This window comes from Trachemys scripta, chromosome 4 (genome assembly GCF_013100865.1).
Source record: "Trachemys scripta elegans isolate TJP31775 chromosome 4, CAS_Tse_1.0, whole genome shotgun sequence".
In the NCBI taxonomy this organism is placed as follows: domain Eukaryota; kingdom Metazoa; phylum Chordata; order Testudines; family Emydidae; genus Trachemys; species Trachemys scripta.
This window is the reverse complement of record NC_048301.1, coordinates 67,058,212-67,079,456: the sequence shown is the minus strand read 5'-3', so window position 1 is coordinate 67,079,456 and position 21,245 is coordinate 67,058,212. Positions and strand designations below refer to the sequence as shown.

At 41.5% G+C, this 21,245-nt stretch overlaps 1 protein-coding gene and 1 pseudogene across 1 annotated transcript in view; both read left to right on the top strand.

Annotated features, from left to right (window-relative positions):
• SUSD6 (sushi domain containing 6) overlaps positions 1–21,245 on the top strand; it is a 122,599-nt gene that overhangs the window by 38,645 nt on the left and 62,709 nt on the right. The window contains exon 2 of the mRNA XM_034769324.1: positions 12,814–12,988. Coding sequence (XP_034625215.1) covers positions 12,868–12,988 — 121 coding nt within the window. The 5' untranslated portion in view covers positions 12,814–12,867. The remainder of the gene's footprint in view (positions 1–12,813; positions 12,989–21,245) is intronic.
• LOC117877500 lies at positions 695–762 on the top strand (annotated as a pseudogene).

Here is a 21,245-nt window from a genome sequence, read left to right as displayed (position 1 = left end):
TTCCACAAGAAAATAGAGTGGGCCATTAGACTTATTATCCTGGTCAAAATTTGGTAAATGATGCTGGTTCATATTTTTCAGTATAACTAGTTTGGGTGGTCAGATATTCAGAGCTCATCAGTGTAACATAGGTGGGACAAAACCTACCTCTAGCCTGCCTTTAATATGCCACTCTTGCAATAGTGACCATTGTAATTTGTAACTCCATACTCAGTCTCTCCTAAACATGCTACTGTTTGGAGTACAGTGTGACCAGCCGGAGATGGGAATGGAAGACCTATTAAAAACAAAATAAATTAGCCTGCTGTGTACAAGTAGTGATCCTCTAATTTCAGTAGCCTTTATACAATTAATCATTGCACTGTGAGGAAGGAACCTAGTCTCTAAGGGCATGTTTACATTGCAGCTGGGAGCAAGCCTCCCAGTCCCAGTCCAGACTCTAACTAGCATGCTAATAATAGCTGTGTAGACACTGCAGCTCTGGCAAGCCAGCCAAGGCCAAGCCGCTCGATTCCCTACACTTGAACTTCCCCACACTATATTTTTTAGCACTCTAGTTCAAGCTCCACTATGAGTCTGTCTGCCCAGCTGGGAAGCTTGCTTCAGCTGCGGTGTAGACATACCCTAGAAGGTAAGAGACTGCTTTAGAATACCTGCCTAAGAAGGGAGCAAGGCATGTGCAGATGCCTTGCTCTGGTTTCTCTTCAGATCATATAAATCTTTCGCCTTTTACTAAAGATTTCCATGGAGAGGAACATTTATACATTTCTACCCACTTCCTTCCCCCTCCCTCCCCCCCCAGTTCTTTTTGCCTCTTTAACAGGGATTGCAGGCTTTGTTCACTTCCTATTGAGCTAAGACAGGTCAGCTCTACCTGGTGAAAGTTCTCTTGCTCTTCTGCTTCCTGGTTTCCTCTAACGTGAGCAGGGGAGTGCTGAGGAGGGGGAGAAGAGATTCTTGATATATAATACACACACACACACACACACATTCTGCTAACACTGAGTATGAGAGCTATTGTGGTGCCATACAGTTTGCAATGGTTTTTGCAGGTCCTGGAAAGCACGCAAACAACTTTCCCCTTTTTGCCAGTATTTCAGGTACTGTATACCTGGAAAGTAACCTGGATGCTTGACAGCCAGCTTCCCAGGGAATTGGAGAGTTGGTGTTGCTGAAGAAATGTGTATTACCATACTACATTACAACTTACAGGAATGCTACCACATTCTGTTGCTGTAGAACATAGCACTATAGAAACGGGGGGAGTACCAGATGTATTGGGATGGACATGGGACAAGTTTTGCCCAAGTATGGTATGTTGGGCAGCTCTGAAACAGTTAAATGGCCTGCATACGTGAGCAGTACGTTCCACTGAAAAACGTGTCTTGCCATTGAACCAGCTTTTTAGTGTGTGGTGACAGGAAAGCCCCACCTTTAGCTAGCTGCTCTTAACAGTATTCAGGAAGTTTGGCCTATGCTATTCTCATATCTATTGTCTTTGTGTTTTTGCATTAAAAGGGAAATCTAATCTTGTGTAATATTTCTGTGGAGGATCAGGACAGTCTGAGTCAACCTGGCTGTGTGCTCTTAAGTAATCTTGTGAGAAAGCAAAACAGAAATAGGAGCTTCAATAGTCCCTGCTTTCTGAACTCTCATGTCTCTCCCTGAGCTTCTGAAAGATCTCTGGGCCTGAATAATTCAGAGTTCTTGAGCTGCATGCAGAGTAGCCTCTTGTGGCTACGAAAAGGTGAGAGACGTACTCCAGGAATAAGCGGTGCACACTTGATGAATGCACATTTGAAAGAGGGCAGTTGGAAATGTTGCTGTTTCCTGTAATGGTGTTACTACTTGTCTTCCTTTGATGTGACCTTCTTCTAAAATCCTTGCTATGCAATAATATAGTGGGGCACAGAGGAACAAACAAAAAGCGATTGTGTCCGTCTCTTCTCTGGTGTGGCCTGTTTCCTCTCATTCTGTTCTGGGTTTTCCGTCTCCATTTCCTCCCCTGTTTGGAAGGTAGGGCAGTGAGAATTTGACCCAACTTAAAGGCTATACCTAGCTTGTAGTGTAGGCGTGAGAGTCCCAGCTCACGTAGATCTACTCATACTAGCTCTCATCTGAGTTTGCATGCTAAAAATAGTCGTGTAGCCAGGATAGCCTGGGCAGCAGCAGCATGGGCTGGTTGTCTGAGTTACATACCTACAGGGTTTGTGTCGATTTGTACTCCGGGCAGCTATCCTGTACCACCGCTTGGTGCTGCCCATGCTGCTGCAGCTACAGTACTATTTGTAACGTGCTAGTGCGAGTATGTCTCCGAAAGCTCGGACTCGCACTCCTAACTCCTAGTATAGGGGTAGCCACACTTGCGGGTCTATTTAGAGGAGAGTTTCAGGTAATTGTTTGCAACTTCACAGTGGGTCCTCCCGGATTAGTCACTGACTTTTCATCTTTCTGGAGGAGTTGTACCAGTTTAACAAATTGAGACCTGTGGTGGTTCATCCAGGGCCTCCCGGTCTCCTGTTCAGATCTCTTCTCCAACCTGCAGCGGTGACTGGCCTGCTCTAAAGCACAGCCTCCTCTCTCTGCAAGATCTGTGTTGGGAGCATCTCAGGCCTCAGTCAGTCATGCATGCGCTAATCACCGTGGATTTGGGGCACAACAGGGCCCAGCACAAGGTCTTATCATTAAGGAAGGAAGGGACAGTCCCAGTCACCAAATCCTGAAGTACCAGTACAGCTTAGCAAAACAACAGGTAGGAACCCCTGGATTAACAAATATTACCAGCCAGTGCACTTCTGGTGCCCGGAGCTCCTTTTAAAATGCTTGCCTAGCTGTTCAGTGTGTGGTTTTTCTTTTTTAAATTGCAGTATGTAGTTTACATAGAAGCCCAACAGTTGGGCATCTTTGTCTGGCTTCAAGAGAGTTGAGGAATAATTTTCCTCCTATGACTCAGACTGCTCTGCAGCTGTGGTGCACACATGGGGTTTTTTTTCTTCCTCTTTTAGGTACATACCTTCTTTTTGTGTCTTGTGTTCATTCTGAAGCTCTTCTTCCCACTAGCTTGACAATTACATTTCATAGTGTCTGTGAAGGGATTTTCCTTTTAAACTTCTACATGGCACAATTCTTTAAGCAAGTGAAAGGCAAGATTGAGCATAACTGCTGAGAGCTCTTTTCAGATGCAAAATGAAGTTATTGATTAAGGGCTTTTACCTTTTGAACTCCCGGGATGCTCTTGTTCCTCTTTCTGACATGTCTTTTTGAATGTTGGATGGGCAAGGAGAAAGTGGGGGAGTTCCAAGCCTGATCAAAATTAAGCTGATTGTTTGACCTGAGACTAAATGGTGTCTTCTATCCTATCAGCTGAGACCCCTGAGCTGACTGTTCTTCATTTTTGTGTGCCTAGTGCTGGAGGTTCTCTGTGGAAGGCACTGTGATGGGTTGGCTCACAGAAACCCCCTTGGGAGCTGCCACCCGATGTGCAAAGACTACCCCTGCTCCTGTTTTCCCTGCCAGCTCAGGACTCCAGCACCCTGTCTTGCTGAGCCAAACACTCCAGTCCGCTCCAACACAGACCCAGGATCTGAATCACTTGCCCCAAAGCTGCAAGTTTACCTGAAAACAGCTCACAGAAGTGTGCTTGTCTTTAGCACTCAGATGCCCAACTCCCAATGGGGTCTAAACCCAGATAAATTCGTTTTACCCTGCATAAGGCTTATGCAAGGCAAACTCCATAAATTGTTCGTCCTCTATAACACTGATAGAGAGAGATGCACAGTTGTTTGCTCCCCCAGGTATTAATACATACTCTGAGTTATTTACTAAGTAGAAAGTGATTTTATTAAATACAGAAAATAGAATTTAAGTGGTTCCAAGTAGTAACAGACAGAACAAAGTAAGTCACCAAGCAAAATAAAATAAAATGTGCAAATCTATGCCTAATCAAACTGAATACAGATAATCTCACCCTCAGAGATGCTTCAGTAAGTTTTTTCTCAGACTGGACACCTTCCAGGCCTGGGCACAATTCTTTCCCCTGGTACAGCTCTTGTTGCAGCTCAGGTGATAGCTAGGGGATTCTTCATGATGGCTCCTCTCCCCTTTGTTCTCTTCCACCCCTTTATATATCTTTTGCATGAGGCGGGAACCCTTTGTCCCTCTGGGTTTCCACCCCCCTCACTGGAAAAGCACCAGGTTAAAGATGGATTCCAGTTCAGGTGACATGATCACATGTCACTGCAAGACTTCATTACTTGCTTGCCAGCACACACACATACAGGAAGACTCAGAGGTAAACACAACCATCTGCAGACAATGGGAGTCATCAAGATTCCAAACCATCATTAATGGCCCAGACTTTACATAATTACAACAGGCCCTCAGAGTTATATTTTATATTTTTAGTTTTAGATACAAGAGTGGTACATTTATACAAATTGGATGATCACACTCAGTAGATTATAAGCTTTGTAATGATACCTTACAAGAGACCTTTTGCATGAAGCATATTCCAGTTACATTATATTCACTTATTATCATGTTTTTATAAAACCATATAGACTGCACAATGTCACAGGCACTTACCTCTGGAGCTTACTCCCTGCATATCTAACAGATGCACACCTGCCTCAGCAGAATGTTATTGATTGCAGGTAGAAGGGTGTTAAGAGGTTATGGTTTTTTATAGTCTTAGTCACAAATGCCTTGAATGACAATGCAAAGTTCAGTTTTCCCTTTTAAATTGCTACACTGACAAAACCGCAAATTGACTATGTCCAACAAAGCCAAATGTACCAGATAGTGCTATCATCACTCTTTATCACTATGTAGCTTTTATAGAGATTTGTGCGTGCTAATAAACTGAAATACATTGAGTCATGAGACATGTATATGTTCTAACAGCAGCAAAGGGAGGACAGTGCCAGGCAGCTAGCTGCAAAATACAAGCCTTCATGAAATACTGTTGTGTTTTTAGGTTTTTGTAATTTTTTTTTTTTTTAATTTCAATGGAAGTTTTTGTTAAAACATTTCCATGCAGTGTTGGAATCCTAAACCAAGCTACATGGTCTCGTGTTTGAGAACCAGAAAGTGAAACTCATTTTCTCTTTTGCAAGTCATTTAACTTGGTCAATAAAACTAGATGGTGAAAAACTGGATGTTTGAAAATTGCTTTTTCTGACTATTGAAGGTGATGGAATTTGAAAGAACTGATTCCTGTGCTAAGAATTTCCCTTTTTAAATTGAGTTTGAAATAATACTTGATTTTTGAACATACTGTGTGAGCCTTCCCTAAAAACGGTCTCTCCTCATATTAACTTAACTACTCTTTGAAACATTTTCTCTCACCCTTCAAAAAGTGAAGGTGTGGATGTTTTCATGTCTGGAAATTGGAACAGCAGTCCTTAAACTCACTTTGTACTTAAAACTGTTGCGTTCAGTTGTACCTTTACTATCTCTATAAAGGAGTGCCATCCTCTTTTCTGGGTATGACTGATAACTAGTCAGATGGCAAACTAGTTGTATGGGAAGCTTTGATAACAAAAGGATTTCCCAGTTGGGCACCCTCTTCTAGCTATAATGCTGTAGTACTGTGAAAGGATATTCCAGCCAGATGCATAGCATGTGGATGCTTTTAGCCATCTAAGTTGAAACACAAGTACAAAGTTTAAAGGGTGGGGAAGAGCATATTTAAAAGTTCATCTCATAAAGCCAGCCTTCATTTCACATAGACTTTGTGGTTTCGTTTCCTGAAACTGAAATCAGCACAGCTGTATAAACTGGAAGAGCAGTCTGGGTAGGTGTATGCAAATCAGCAAGCCAATCCAAAATTGCTTCAGAATCCGTTTCCTGTTAGTAAGTACCGTCTCATGCTTGTATAGGCTTTCAAGAGGTTCTGTAGCTTTTCTCATTGGCTTTTCTTCATTTTCCTTCCCTGAAACCCTCTGAGTTAGATTGTGATATTTTTTTTGTTGTTGTTTTTAGGTCTTATTATTTTTGGAAAGTGCTCTGGAACATTTTGTGCATATGGCCCTCTGCAAATGTACTGTTGGATTGATTAAGCTGAAAATATGAAACCTAGCCTCTCTGATGCAGTGTGTGTGTGTGTGTGTGTGGGGGAAATGCTGAAACAATAGTTTCCAAAGGGAATTTTCTTCAAAATCATGTTTTAAAAGAAATCAACTGGAGAGGACTGCAACAATATTCTGTATTGCTCCTTCTGTCTCTAAATTAAGCCCCCACATGATTTCAAACTTTTACTTACTTTGCTGCTCAATATATTAAATAAGATGATTCTAGGAAACCTTTCTTAATTCTCCAAAAGTTGGCTGCTGTTCATTGGTGGGTATAATGATCCCTTAGTGTAGTGTTCTTGTAATTGTTTTTGTAATTCTGCAGTGATTAAAGGTGTCTTTTTATGAATACAATCATCTATATCTCTGTATCTATTGCCCATAACTTTTTCCTTCCTCTTATCACTAATACTTGTAAGACCACTCACAACAGGACCCTGTTGGCTGTAATTTGGCACTCAAATCCTGTGAAATTACTCTTGAAGATTAGCTGCTTGTAGTACCAGACAAAGCTTTTCCTTTCTAGTGCAATGCTTTACAAATACTGTCACTATTTTAGTAACTCCATTCAGTGATTAGGGAGGCTGTAGGTATGTCTACAGCCACTGTGCGCTGTAGCACTGTAGTGTAGATGCTTCCAACATGGACAGAAGTGGGTTTTCCTTCAATGTAGGTAATCCACCTCTGAGAGGCGATCACTAGGTCAATGGAAGAATCCTTCTGTTGACCCAGCCATGACTACTCTGGGGGTTAGGTCAACGTACCTGTGGTGCTTGGGGTGTGACGTTTTTCACAGCCCTGAGCAACAATGCCAGATTGACCTAAGTTTTAGGTTTCAGGGTAGCAGCCGTGTTAGTCAGTATCCTCAAAAAGAACAGGAGTACTTGTGGCACCTTAGAGACTAACAAATTTATTAGAGCATAAGCTTTCGTGGGCTACAACCCTTAGAGCATAAGCTTTCGTGGACTACAACCCAAGAAGTGGGTTGTAGCCCACGAAAGCTTATGCTCTAATAAATTTGTTAGTCTCTAAGGTGCCACAAGTACTCCTGTTCTTTTTAAGTTTTAGGTATAGACCAGGCTTGTGTCTCAATGGGGACTGCCATCTGAATTGAATTAACATTGTAGTTGGTGGTAGGGTAGGAGGCTGTGCCTCATGAAGCAGTTTAGGATTGAGAAAATCCGTGTTCTGTTACAAACTAGTGAAAAATCAAGCTATTTTAAAGCTGTTTTAAGGAAACTATTGGTTTAATTCTTACTGTGGTTAATTGAACAATTTTAAAGCAACTGTTGAATTATCTGAAGAACTTTTAAAAATAGAATTGTTTTAAAAGCTTTCAATTGCATTAAATTTGCTTAAGCTATTAATTTAACCACAAAAAGTAAACAGATAAAATTATCTTAAGCAGGTTTCCTTCCTCTCTCCCCCTCCCCGCCCAAATCCCCAACACACTCCTAATGGGAGTTGAATTTTTTTTCAGTCACCATCTGCCTCATGAGGATGCTGAGATGACTTGCGTTTTGCTGTTAAATTCTTATTTTGGGTACTTATTTTTAAAATAGCTCGGTTCATGTTCTTTTTAACCACCACATCTTGTTACAACCTTCTGTACCACATTTCAGTTTGCTCTAGGTGTCACCTGCAATGTGGCCATAAGGCAAAAAGGGTCTTTCGGGTTGTTTTTTCCCCATAAGGACTGCTGTGCACACCCAGAATTCATACATCAGAAGCACTCTCCACTATGTGCCTTCAAGATATGATTATGTTGTAAATATTCCTTTGAAGGAGGCTAACTGGTTAAATTAGAGAATTCTGATGTGTGTGAGGATGTTGTTCATTTTATCCATGTGAGTTTCACATGTGGTATTGAAAATTGGGCATTCCAGACTCACCAAGTGCTTCTCCAATCAAACATTAAGACGGAATTAAGGTTTAAGACTCAGTCCATTTCCAGTGTTCCAAAAACAGTGATGTAGAATATATCCCTATTAAACAGCACAAGCAACCAGGAAGTCTCAAACTCCTCCTGTCCTCAGAGCATCAGAACTACTTGCATCTGCTTGAGTCCTTTTATCATGACCTATGATCACATGGTAATTCAAAGAGCACTTCCCTAAGAGATCCAGGAGTACTGACTTTGTGAAGTGGTGAGACTAGCAAATGATTCATAGAGGTGGGAAAGCATGTAAAGGGAGATGACTGTTTAGGGAGTGAGGGAGAAGAGTTGGTATCTTCCAAAGCTTTGGAGGAGAAAAGGCATAAGCCCTGAATGAACCAGCAATTATCTCAGAAAAGCTTTTGCCACATGTGGAGTGTACACGCCAGTGGAAATAGCTTCTTAAATTTTTAAAAGCAGGAACTATGTTCTCCCCAGTTTCAGTGGAATTAAGTGCCTACACTAGGGGCTCATTGTAGCAACCACTACTACACTATCAGAGCAGCTGACTCATTTCCATTTCAGTTCATTTAGAAGTGTGTGCATGTATGTGCAGGTGAGATTTTAGTGCTGGCCAATGGGATGCTGCTTGAGACACCAGCATATTCAGTCATGCACTGCGAAAGATCATATGATGGCTGGTATGGAACTATAACCAGGAAGTGGCAGATTTCCCCCCCCCCCATTCTGGATGCATAGCATTCCTTTCAAGGGTGTGTAGATGTTGATTTCATAACTGTGGAAGACAGATTCCTATTTTATGGTCCATTTTCTGTAACTGTTTCTCTTTCAAGAGGCATATTAAGAAGCCTATATAAAGAGTTGCTGTATTGTACATTTCAAATTTAAATGGTCTGATTAAAGAGGTACACTCCACAGCTGTACACATTACAGATTTACCGTTTGGTTTTTTTTAAAGAACTGGCTAATTGTGAGCCATTTAGAGTTATGTATTTGCTCAACAACCCTGAAATATTTACTTGGTGTTCAGGGTGTGAGGCTTATTTAGAGCCATTGTTTCAGTTTCTGCTTGTTTTTTTTTTTTCTTTCTTACAACTCTCCCTCCACCCCGCAATTAAATTTAACCAACATATTCTTACAGTAAACATCATCCCAATAACCAGATTAGCATACAGTATTCATAAATCAGAGCAGCACCAGATTGTGATGCTTGCTGGAAATACCCAGGGTTGAGAGACACCTCACTACCACCTGCCCTTAGTGTGAGGAAGCCTTGTCTGTGTACCTTACAGGACTAGAGGTTGGCTCCCTGACTCCACTAGCCACATGCAACACAAGTACTCCTATCTCAGCCTACACAGGCTCCTTCTGCAGGCAGCAAGAGGCACACCCCAAGCCTTTCCTGCATCTATAGAGTGTCCAGCCCCGGGTCCACTAGACGCTTCCAGAATTCCCAGATTCTCTGCTCCCAGTGAAACACACCCGATCACCATATTCCTCTCAGATCACCACTTTGCACAACACTTAGATTTGTTTGTAGTAGAAACAAGTAGTTTATTTAACAAAGCACCGAGATTCAAGTGATCGCAATAGAAATATTTGAAAACAACTAATTACATGCAAAATAAAATCATAACTAGGACCTAGACTTAGTTAACTTCATTAGACAGGAAAATGTCTTGTTTTGCTCACCCAAAGTTTTTCTTCCAGTCCTTAACAATCAGGTTGGCTGTGACACTCCATTCATAAGACAAGAATGCCGGCAGCTTGTCCCCTAGATCAGGGGTTCTCAAACTTCATTGCACCGCAACCCCCTTCTGACAACAAAAATTACTACTCAGCCTCAGGAGGTAGGGGCTGAAACCGGAGCCCTGTTGCCCAGGGCTGAAGCCCTCAGGCTTCGGCCCCAGTCTCCAGCAAGTCTAAGCCAGCCCTGGTGACCCCAATAAAATGAGGTCATGACCCACTTTGGGGTCCTGACCCACAGTTTGAGAACTGCTGCCCTAGATGAAGTATTCAGGGTGTTTCTCTGCCTCTAGTTACAGGTCCAACACTCCACTGTCTTTATTCCGAAACAGCACACCTCCTGCTGCTTGTTTTTTCATGTGGAAAATCTCCCCTGTAGCTTTCGCAATCTTTTGATTAGCATTTTGCTCCGTTTGTAAATAAGCAGCCATTGTGAAGCACACAATACTCAATTTACATATAGCCAGACAGATAAGTGTTTTCTTCCTAAAAGCAATTTATTTATCATCTTTTGGAGACCAGCCCCAATTCACAGGCCATAAGAAGGTAGTTTTCAGTGTATATGTGTGTGTGTGTGTGTGTGTGTGTATATATGTATATGTATATATAATAAAAATATCCATACATACATTGATTACGATCACTGCTGTGACATAGGCTTTCAGCAGAGACCTTACATGCCGCCCTTTGGGGAACTAGTATATAGATCCCAGTAACTCTTATGCACTACTGCGCCCCCCTGCCAGGTGGCACCAAGATGTCACACAAATACTTCTTCACATTTTCAGCACTCATATGAGACTTCTCATCAATAAGTGACGACGGTAAACTACGTAGTGCCTGACGGTGGGAGAAAGCACAATGCTGCATTTATCCTATGTAGCAGCCTGTCACCAGATCAGCAATAGGCAGTAACAAACACATATCCAGGAGTTTTTTTTTTTTTCTTCTTTTTTACCATTTTGGAAACACTTGTATATCTCATCATGCCAGTACAATCTCATTGAGTTGGGAAAAATTGTAATGCCTCATCTTGATGTAAGCAGAAAGGATACTTGGCTCAAGATGAAGCATTGCATGCTGGGGTCTGTAGTTTAGCCCAGAACAATGGCTCATGGAAGAATAAAACTGACCATAGGCCATATGGTAGAGAGTAGCGTATATTTAGGCCTCCTTCTTTAATATAACTCTAAAATCCTGTGCAGTAGATCTGGCTGTGTTGGGGATGAACACATTTGTTGTCTGGTTTCTGTTCTTTGTTTAGTGTGTCTCAGCTTTCTGCCTCAGTAAAGATTTTCACTCTAAATGTGGTCTAGTCTTCACTTTAAAAATTTTTACCGGTAACTGGAAGCAACTATCTTCTTAGTTCTTTTTTTTTTTGCACTATGGAAAGAATGAGTTGAGTGAACAAAGCGTCATAAACCCATTCTTATGCTGCAAGTGTGACATGGTGGTTACACCCCCACAGGTTTATTCTCATGGTTTTTATGGCACAGACAAATATTCTCACGCTAGCAGCCTTCCCTCCAGAGATGCTCCAAGCTCTTTTTAATGTGGTGGTTTAAATGCTGTCTTAAGCCCATGCTTGAGTTATGTGACTGAAAGCTCAACTAATGTCCCTCCAGATTTCTCAAGTGATCCCCAAGTTTATCATTTCCCTTCATTTAAGAACTTCTTTGTTGTATTTTGTCTGTGGCAGAATAAAAAACTGAAGACAAACTTCAGTTTCTGGAAGTGTTTATTTGCTGTGTTACTAACTTAGTATCATAGATCTTGGAGACAGCCAAATTTATTACCACATGCCTAATGCCAAGTTTTAAAAATCTTATACTTTTCTTTTCTTTTCTTTTCTTTCCTCAACCTCAAAACATAAAAAGGATTTTTCCTTTAATGAAGACTAGTCAACCTGAAAAATCCAAATTCTGAAGCTGAGCTGTTTTGCATAAGCAAAAAAATTCCTACAATGAGAACATCCACTGAACTGAAAAATCATAGCAGAAGAGTGTTGTTTTTTTTTTTTTTTTTTCCCCCAAACTTTAAAATTCCTCTGAGTTGAGACCAGGCAAGAATTTATCCCCAAAAGAGAATCTCTCTCTGAAAGTCTTAAGTACGTGGAAGAATAGAGGGGCTATAGTGAGTGTCCGCATAACCTTGATTATAGCATTAGCTACCTGGCAAAAACTGTAAAATATATATTATAATAGTTAAGCAGTAACTGGGATTATAATTCTGACTTCCCTTAAGGGGATTTTTTTAGAGACTCAATCTGAGTGGTGTATTAATAACTCTAAATTTACATAAACTGTAGTAAATCTTGTGATCTCTGCAGTCATGCCTATATAGCCTTTCCTTTCACATAAATGGGGCTTTGACTTGTGCTTCCTCGGTTCCCTACTGATTTTTGCCACCAGGACAGTTCTTGTTAATCTGGTTTATGTTTTGAGTGTGGAAAAAGGTGACAAACTGTTGGCTGAATTCACAGGTATGATGATATCACATCCTTGAGTTTAATTGGCTGCACTCTGTAATCTACAGGTGTGATGTTTTGACCTCTGTGTCTATTTGACAGTCCTCCTTAAGGTAGTCTTTAAGAGTGTGCATGTGTGTGTGCTGTTGCTTGTTAGGCTAGTTCTGTGTCTCCAAGTAGCTAAGGAAGCATTTGATTTATTTATTCTAGCTATCTAGTAGTCAGACTGCTGTTTCTTTGAGACATTCTTAAAATCAGCGGCTGTCTAGCAAAACTGGTTTATCTGAAATCTGTTTTAAGCAACATCTCCAGATGCTGCAATCAGTCTGGTTATCTTAAAAGAGAGAGAGAAAACGTAAGCACTGTTTTTGTTGCCTCATCTAAAGTATGAGTGGATTAGAGCCAAAAAAAGCTCTGGCTTAGATACACTAGCCTTTTGACACTTCCCATGGAAATCTCTCTGCGATCTCCACCACTACCCCCACTAAAATCTGGATTAATTCACATGATTGGATTCCTAAACATTAAAACAAGCAGCAACTTTTGCTTGTTTCTCTTTGATTCCCTTCTCCTCTAATTGTATAGAGATCCGTCTTCCTCACGTATATTTTTCTTCTGTTCTTGTGTTGTAGATTGGATCACTCCCAGACGACCAGAACTCTTTTAAAATATTTTGGGTGGATAAGATGTGCCATGGAATGGTAGCACCAAAGAGCAACACAGCATCACCACTTGCCTTGACTGGTCATGGATTATTTCTTCCGTTAATTATCTTCAGCTCTTTCATCTTGGAGGGATTGACCTCAGGTAAGTAAAACCTTTATAGTACCTACTTACTGTGTGTGAAAGTAGATGCATTTTAAAATACACAAGGGGCAAATTTTCACCTACATAGTGTTAGGCAAAACACAAGAGACCACTTCTCTTAGTATATAGAGATCTTCTTATAGGCTCCATTCCCCTTCTGTTTGTGATTGTGCTTTTTTCACTATCATAGATAATCGTATAACACCTGTGTGGCAGCTACAGCAACTGCTTACATGGAAAAATACTACTGGGAAGAGCCTTAATTTATTTTTAGTGCTGCAAATGTGATTTTAAAATTTGGAAACAAAATGGAGAGCCAGCACTAAATGACCAGGAAATGCTCTACAGACCGTAGTTTCGGATCTCTTGTTTGGTAACTTCTGACATGTCACTTGACCTGCTGTTAACCACTTTCCAGCTTTCTCCCATTCATCTCCTCTCTCTTCTTGTGTCTTGTTACTTCTTGATGCTCTTCTGACAGAGTGTGGTGAGAGGTGCAAACGTGGACAGAACTGGTCGATGGAGAAAGTGCCAAATAATGCATCACTTCCTACACTTGAGGGTAGAATTTCTGTAGGAAATGCACAAATAAAACACACACAGACCTTTAAATGTTTAACCTTAAACACACATACACATACATACACACAGCAGCGCTCACTGATCAATTACCATTGTATTGCATTTACATATATATTTATAAAGTGCATGTTGAAAGCTAATAACCTCTCTCTATTACTGGCCTTCTTGAGATGCTTTTTGATATGCACCACAGTGTACATCTGCAGTGGTGACCACTAGAATGAGAAATATTGGGAAAGGGGGAGAGGAGGGCGTTCTTCTTCCTGCACAGTGATCTTAAATAAGACTTATTACAAAAAAGAAAATGTGTTGACTTCTAGTAATTGCTGCTGTGTATGGCAGTAACTTACTGCTGGAAATGAAGTATAAATTCCAAATAAGTCTTAAGACTAATTATTATCATTTATATTCTAGTAGCACCCAGTATGTAATAGAAGCCATACATTCCTGCACTGAAAAGGTTACAGTTTTAAAGACTAAAAACCTGGGTTGGGATGTGGGGGAAGGGATGCAGCATACAAGCAAAGTAGTGTAGGTAGTGGCTGGTGCTAGTCTTGTTAGTGGTTCCTGTTTTTAAAAAGAGCGACTATTTGGTTTCTCTAGATTTGGGGAAAGGACATTGTGGAGTAGCGGTCAGCACAAGGAGGGGTAGAAAGTCAAAAGGAGTGGGGAAGGAAGGGAAGAAGGGAGCAAGGAGGGTGAATGCGGTCTTGAATTCAGTAGCTGGAGACAGGAGGATATAAGAATTGCAAATAAAAGTTAAAATCAGCAAAATGTGAAGGTTGGAAGCTCAATTCTGGGGCAGGGACTGTCATTTCCTCTGTCAGTACAGTGCCTAGCACATGGGAAGCTTCTAGGTACTAGAAATGCTAATTATAAGGGATGCTCAGTTGCTTCTGGAGGTGGATTTGGATAGAAAAGCTCATTGAAGCCGGGAGCTACTGACAAATGAGGAGCCCCTCTTGTTGGTGCATCTGGCCCTTTCTGGTGGGGAGGGAGCTGCTGGGATCGAGAGAGAGAAACAGGAGTGGTTGACCACTATCTAAGTTAAAATCTGCAGTTGGAGATGGAAAAGACCTTTAAAAATCATAATCCAGGGGTAGGCAACATATGGCACACGTGCCAAAGACTGCACACGAGCTGGCTTTCAGTGGCACTCACACTGCCCAGGTCCTGTCCACCGGTCCGGGGGCTCTGCATTTTAATTTAATTTTAAATGACGCTTCTTAAACATTTTAAAAACCTTATTTACTTGACATACAACAATAGTTTAGTTATATATTATAGACTTATAAAAAGAGACCTTCTAAAAATGTTACAATGTATTACTGGCACGCGAAACCTTCAATTAGAGTGAATAAATGAAGACTCGGCACACCACTTCTGAAAGGCTGCTGCCCCTTGTCATAATCAATCTCTCTTTCCAGCCCCTCTACTCCCAGTAATAACCCAGCATAGATTCTGTAGCCACCAGCCTGTGATCTCTGACCGAAACTCCACCATCCCTGAAACTCCAATTACATACTGAAACATCTGTAATCGAGACTGTAATCTGTATGTAAATACTACTGCTGTACAGGGCTGTTGAAAGGAAAAAGTCATCCATGACACTGTTAAACTTTTACAGTGTTATTTTTCAGAGATATCTAGTTGTGTGTTACACACAACAGCACTAGAGAGCATTCAACTGCCATGTCAGAAAAGCCTAGAGTTGTGCTGGATTGTTTCCCTTCTTCCACCCAGTACTCTGGATTAGTCTACAACAATTACTTTCAGTCCCAGATGGATTCATTTTTGCCCAGGTATGAAATGGGAAGAAAACAAACCGTGAAGAGGTTTTTTTTGGTCAAGATAGGTTTGTATTTCCTATGGGAGGATAAGAATCTTGTGTTTGGGGAGTGAGTGTTTCCAAGTACAGATGCTTTGTTGCAGTAGTTCTTGGTTGAGATCTTGGTGTCAGATTTAAAAGATAGTTGCTAGGTGGAGAAGGCAGTGTGGCACATAACCAAGAGGGTGCACCTGCAGCGGCTTGTCAGTTGAGAGTCACGCTAGTGAGTGAGTCTGCCAAGGAGCTGAGATCCAGAGGTATAAACCGTGAACACAGCCAAATCGGTTGGAAAATCATCTCTTCCTCCCCCCGACCCTTTTTAAAACTCCTTCTAGTTCACATAAATGCTCTGGAGGGACATGGGTGTGTGTCATGGCATAAGCTCTTGCTTAGTAAAAACTCCTGTGTTAAGACTGTCTTGAATGCAGAGCTAAAGCCACATGTGTCGCAGCTGCCACAAACAGTACAAGAATTGCCTTGGTTGTCTTGTTAGAAATGTAAAAACAATAGGCTTCTTTCTGGTCCGAGAGATAAAAGGCTGTGGCTAGTGCAGTATTAAATGTAATAAATTTATATAGGACTGTGTAATATGTTATAACCTATATTACTTCAGCAGCCTGTAGGTTAGATATTCATATCTAGACAAGCACTCATTTTCCTTGCCGTGTGGGTAAATGCAGAGGACAGATCCATTTCCAGTCAGCTGGTGTCTGGTCTCTGCTTTGTGTGTTAAATGGCTTTTATTCATATATGGATTTTAAGAAAAATCCTCAGTACTCTGTCTCAAGCAATCTCTCCTAATATCCTTGATGTGCTTCAAGGTGAAGGTGCTAAGTCGCTTAGTGACTAAGGATGTTGCAGTGTTTGGGGAAAGCAGCTTTGAACTTGCAGGGCTTTTAGTCAAGTGAAATTCAACTCCAGCAATACCCTTAATGTATAAAACAGTACAACTTGGTGCTGGCTGATTGAGCATGCTTCTCCAAATTCACTGGCTTCCAATCTATCAGAAGAGGAGGATAGAGTGGGTCTTCTGATCTTCAGAAATATCTATCATACTTCACAGCTCCATGTCTTTGGCTTTGAGGGAAGAAGAGTGGACTCCTAAGGATACTCTTCGGGATTATAACAGAGAAAGTCTCTCCTTTTCTGCTCTTTTTGTATCTGCTCTCATACTAGCAAGTTCTCAAAGTCTCAGTGAGAGAAGGTGGTGGAGGTTGGAGACAGAAATAGCATTCTGAAAATAGGGGCCAGAAATGTTGCAGTTGAATTCCTGTCCTACCTGATTCTATTTCCTTGTAGGATGCATCTGGAGTGTGGCCAAGATATTCTGTGTGTGTGTCATTGACTAGTCACTAGTGAAATACGCACTGTATAACAAGCTACCGTATTTTCCGGCGTATAAGACGACTGGGCGTATAAGACGACCCCCAACTTTTCCAGTTAAAATATAGAGTTTGGGATATACTCGCCGTATAAGACTACCCCTCTTCCAACGCACACCAAAAAAAAATTAAAAAAACATCAGATTTGATTTCAATATGGTAATTTTAATTCAAATGCTTATGACATGCAGGTACTTAGCAGGAAAACTGTCACTTATAAACATAAGGCTGTTTGTCATCAAACATGTAAACATAAAACAGTGCAAGTGGATTAAACTTTTCCTAATTCACTCTAAAGCTGAAAGAAAGGATAAGACAATAAACCCATGGGAGCTGCCATGCTGTTTGTTTTCTAAGCTGTCAACCAAACTGGAACTGATGATGATAGGAGGAAGATAACAAACAAGAGAGAGAGAGCAAGTGCCGGGCAAGTCCCTGGCGAGTTAGCAACGCCATCATAACTGCAAGCTACGGTATTTTTACAGGTTTTGCTGGCGTGACAGTTTCCCTTTAAAAGCCTTCAAAATCCTCCTGTTCGTCATCTGATATCATAAGTACATCAATGACATCTTGTGATACATTTGTAAGGCAGTCATCGTATGGATCGAATTCCGTATCAGATGATGTGGTCTCAGCTTCGGCTTCCTCTTCATCTTGCCACAAGTAGTCGTCCTCCATACCATCTAATGAATTTGATATGCCACACTTCTTGAAAGACTTGATTACTGTTTCTGCATCAATATCATTCCAGGCTTTTATGACAAACTTGCACAAAACATCCAACTGTGGAGCACGCATGTTTCCTCCTTTTGTGAATGACTTTTCGCCGCTAACCATCCATTCATTCCACTGTTCTTGAATGCGATCTTTAAATGGCTTGTTTAGGCACACATCCAGTGGCTGTACCAACGATGTCAATCCTGCAGGAATAACTGCCGCATCTGTGTTTAGTCTTGCAAGCATTTGCTTGGTGCTGGGAGTTAAATGAGCCCTGAACATATCCCACACCAGTAGACTACATTTTTTAATAAGTCCACCTGGTCGCCTGCTCCATACATTATCAAGCCATAGCTTTACCCCTTCTTCATCCATCCAGCCTTTTTCATTCACATGTACAAAACAACCAACAGGGAACTTGAATTTCGGCATTGTTTTTCTTTTAAAAATAATCATTGGTCTCAGTTTGGCGCCATCAGCTGTGCATCCTAGTACCACTGTAAAACTGGACTTCTCATGTCCTGTTGTTTTAATTAAAATTGTTTTTTCACCATTTTGATGGACAGTTTTATTTCCAACCATATCAAAATTCATTGGAGTTTCATCCATATTTCCAATACTACTTAACGCATAGCCATGTTTAGTGCGCTGTTGTATTACGTATCGATGGAAACTATTTACTTTGCTATCAAGATCTGCAGGTAATTTTGGGGCAATTTTCATCTTTTGCCTCAGTACCATATTATGCCTTCCCATGAATCTAGTACACCAGGATACAGTGGCCTTAAATCTGTTGCTGTGATCTGGGTTAGATTTGGCCCACTGAAGTGCAAACAAATGTATTTTATTTCGTGTCACTACATAACCGTTTTGGCGATGCTCATTCACCATGTCTGCTACATGTTTTTCGAGTTCTGGCCAATGTGGAGTGCCTCTTCTTAATGCACACTTACCCCTTGGCATACTCTTTAATGCTTTTTTATTTGCTTTCCAGTCCCGAACCATCTTTTCTGTTACTCCATATTGTCTTGCAGCAGTGCAGTTATTATGTTCCTTGGCAAAGTTTACAACTTTAAGTTTGAAACTGGCTTCATATTTCTTTCTTCTTGCTGGTGGAGCCATGATGGGGTTTTGACTGTTGGACATTTGTATACTGTACTGTATGTACTGGTGCTATACTGTATGAACAGGTACAGATACTGGTGCTGTACTGTATGTGGTACCCAGTATACAACAACCAGCCAGTCACGGCAAGCGATGTACCTTACCGGCGATTGGCTGGTTGTTGTATACAAAGCCTGCTTGGATTGGTCAGCTCTCCCTGCCTGCCCAGCCCTCCCTGTCTCCAAGACTATCAGAGCGGTAGCGCAAACACGCCTCTTTAACCCGTCTGGCCCGCCCTTGTATCCTATTACCTCCTTCTCTGCCTCTCAGATCTCGCACATGCGTGCCTGCGCCGCTTCACTGCAGTCCTCAGGAGCGAGATCTGAGAGGCAGAGAAGGAGGTACGGTAATAGGATACAAGGGCGGGCCAGATGGGTGAAAGAGGCGTGTTTTTCTGGGCACAGCGCCGCTCTATCTCTTTTTTCCATACCCTGGGCATCCCGGACGCCTGCAGCTTCCTCCGCCCTTCACTTACACCTTCCCGGTGAGGCGCCCCCTCACCTCGTCATCGGGCGGGGATGCGGCCGCGGCCGTTTTTGAGCTCCCCCCACCATATGCGGCGACCGCAGATTCTCCAGTCCGGCTCGGAAGTTTCAGCACCCGCCCTATAAGACGACCCCCGACTTTTGAGAAGATTTTCCTGGGTTAAAAAGTAGTCTTATACGCCAGAAAATACAGTACTTGTTTTTAAGATCACCACTTACGATTGTACGTTCAGGCCCAAACACCTAAGAACTGAGGAGATCTCATTCCTGTACATCACTCCTGATGCAAACATGGCAAATGTGATGTTTGCTGTGCTAAGGCCCATTCAATGCTAAGGTTACTCCATGCAGAGGCTCTTGGATACTGCTGAGTGATGTTTGCATCCCAGGGAACAGCTCGCCCACTATTCCTGCTCTGTCTTGTGAGAACACATCCAAAGCACTGAGGGATTCTGCCTGCTTTATATACACTCCAGAGGAATAGCAAGCAGAGGATTGCTTTGCCTCTAATTATGCTAGATTAAAACATGACGTTCATGCAGGTGTGGGTGAATTATTTAGTGATCGTGATAGCACTGGGTAGACAGACAAGTGATAGGGCTGATTTTGTAGTTACCTAAAATCCAAAGAGGGGATACAGCACCTTGGAAAGAGAAGGAAAATTGGCAATGGGAAAAGAAGCAGAGGAAGAGAGGGTGGTGGGTGGTCCATGGCGTGCCTAATGACGGAGAGCACACACATTGGAAATATAATGCAGAGGATTAGAATGTATAACAATGGATCCACTGATCATGCGCATGATGGTAACAGTGCCAGTGTTTATAGTGGCTTGGTTTATGTGGAAACTGGTCCATATGGAACCAGAACTAGGCCACTCAAACATACTTTTGGTGATGAATCAAGCAAGACTTTGATTTTATTAAAATGCTGTTAAACTGAACCCGCCACAAAATTTGCTGGGTCTTGCAGATTGAAATTGGAAGACTTAATAAAACTATGATAGCAGTCCTTTATTAAACCTCCCTGGGCCCTTTATGGGCTTCACATATGGGAACTGATTTGTAATTCTTGCCCCATTCTAATGAGAAATTAGGAGTGCCTAAGTGCCAAGGTTCCTAACTCGGCCATTGACTTGCTGTACAACCTTGGACAATCACTAACATTCTGTGTCTCAGTTCTAAAATCTGTAAAATGGTGAAAGACCCTCCTTTGCCTAATTTGGGGAGTGAGACCAATTTAGTTTGTTTGTGAAGCACTTTAAGATCTTCAGATGAAAAGTGCTGTCGCAGTACAAATGTTAACTTGTGAGTGACTCAGAATAAATAATGTATCAGAACACACAGAAATTAGTGGTCTCTAGGGTGGCATGATCCTTTTTACTCTTTTTTTTGTACCCAGCATGCTCAAGCTGCTGCAACAGACTCTGGTGGGAGACCCCTGAAATTGGACTGGCAGCAGCCTGAATTCCTTCCTTAACATCCATAAACAAGATTGTCCCTTGCTCCTCACTTTGCCTGCTCAGGGAAGAGGAGGCAAATGATGTCTCTGAGACAAACGGTCTGTACTTCCCAAGAGTATGTTATGATAACTGTGTGTGTGTATGTATGTATGTATGTGTATATAATATATATATATATAATACACACACACACACACACTTCCTAATTGGCATAGTCTTGCCACAGATTGTGCGTATACAATTCCAGAATTTCTAAAAGTTGTGAAACTTGTTTTCCTGCTGAAGGGTTTTGGGTTGTTTTTGTGTGTGTGTGTGTGTATGTGTGTATGTGTGTGTGTGTGTGTATATATGTGTATATGTATGTATATGTATATATACACATACACACACAAAAACAACCCAAAACCCTTCAGCAGGAAAACAAGTTTCACAACTTTTAGAAATTCTGGAACTGTATACGCACAATCTGTGGCAAGACTATGCCAATTAGGGAACCTAATTTAGATTAGTAAAGAGAACTGAAGGATAATAAGGAAATAGATGATAAACCGTAACTATAAATTAGCCTTTAGAATTAAATGTCGAATTCTGACTCACTCTTGAGGAACCTGCAACTGTCTTCTCAATTGGAGTCTTCCTT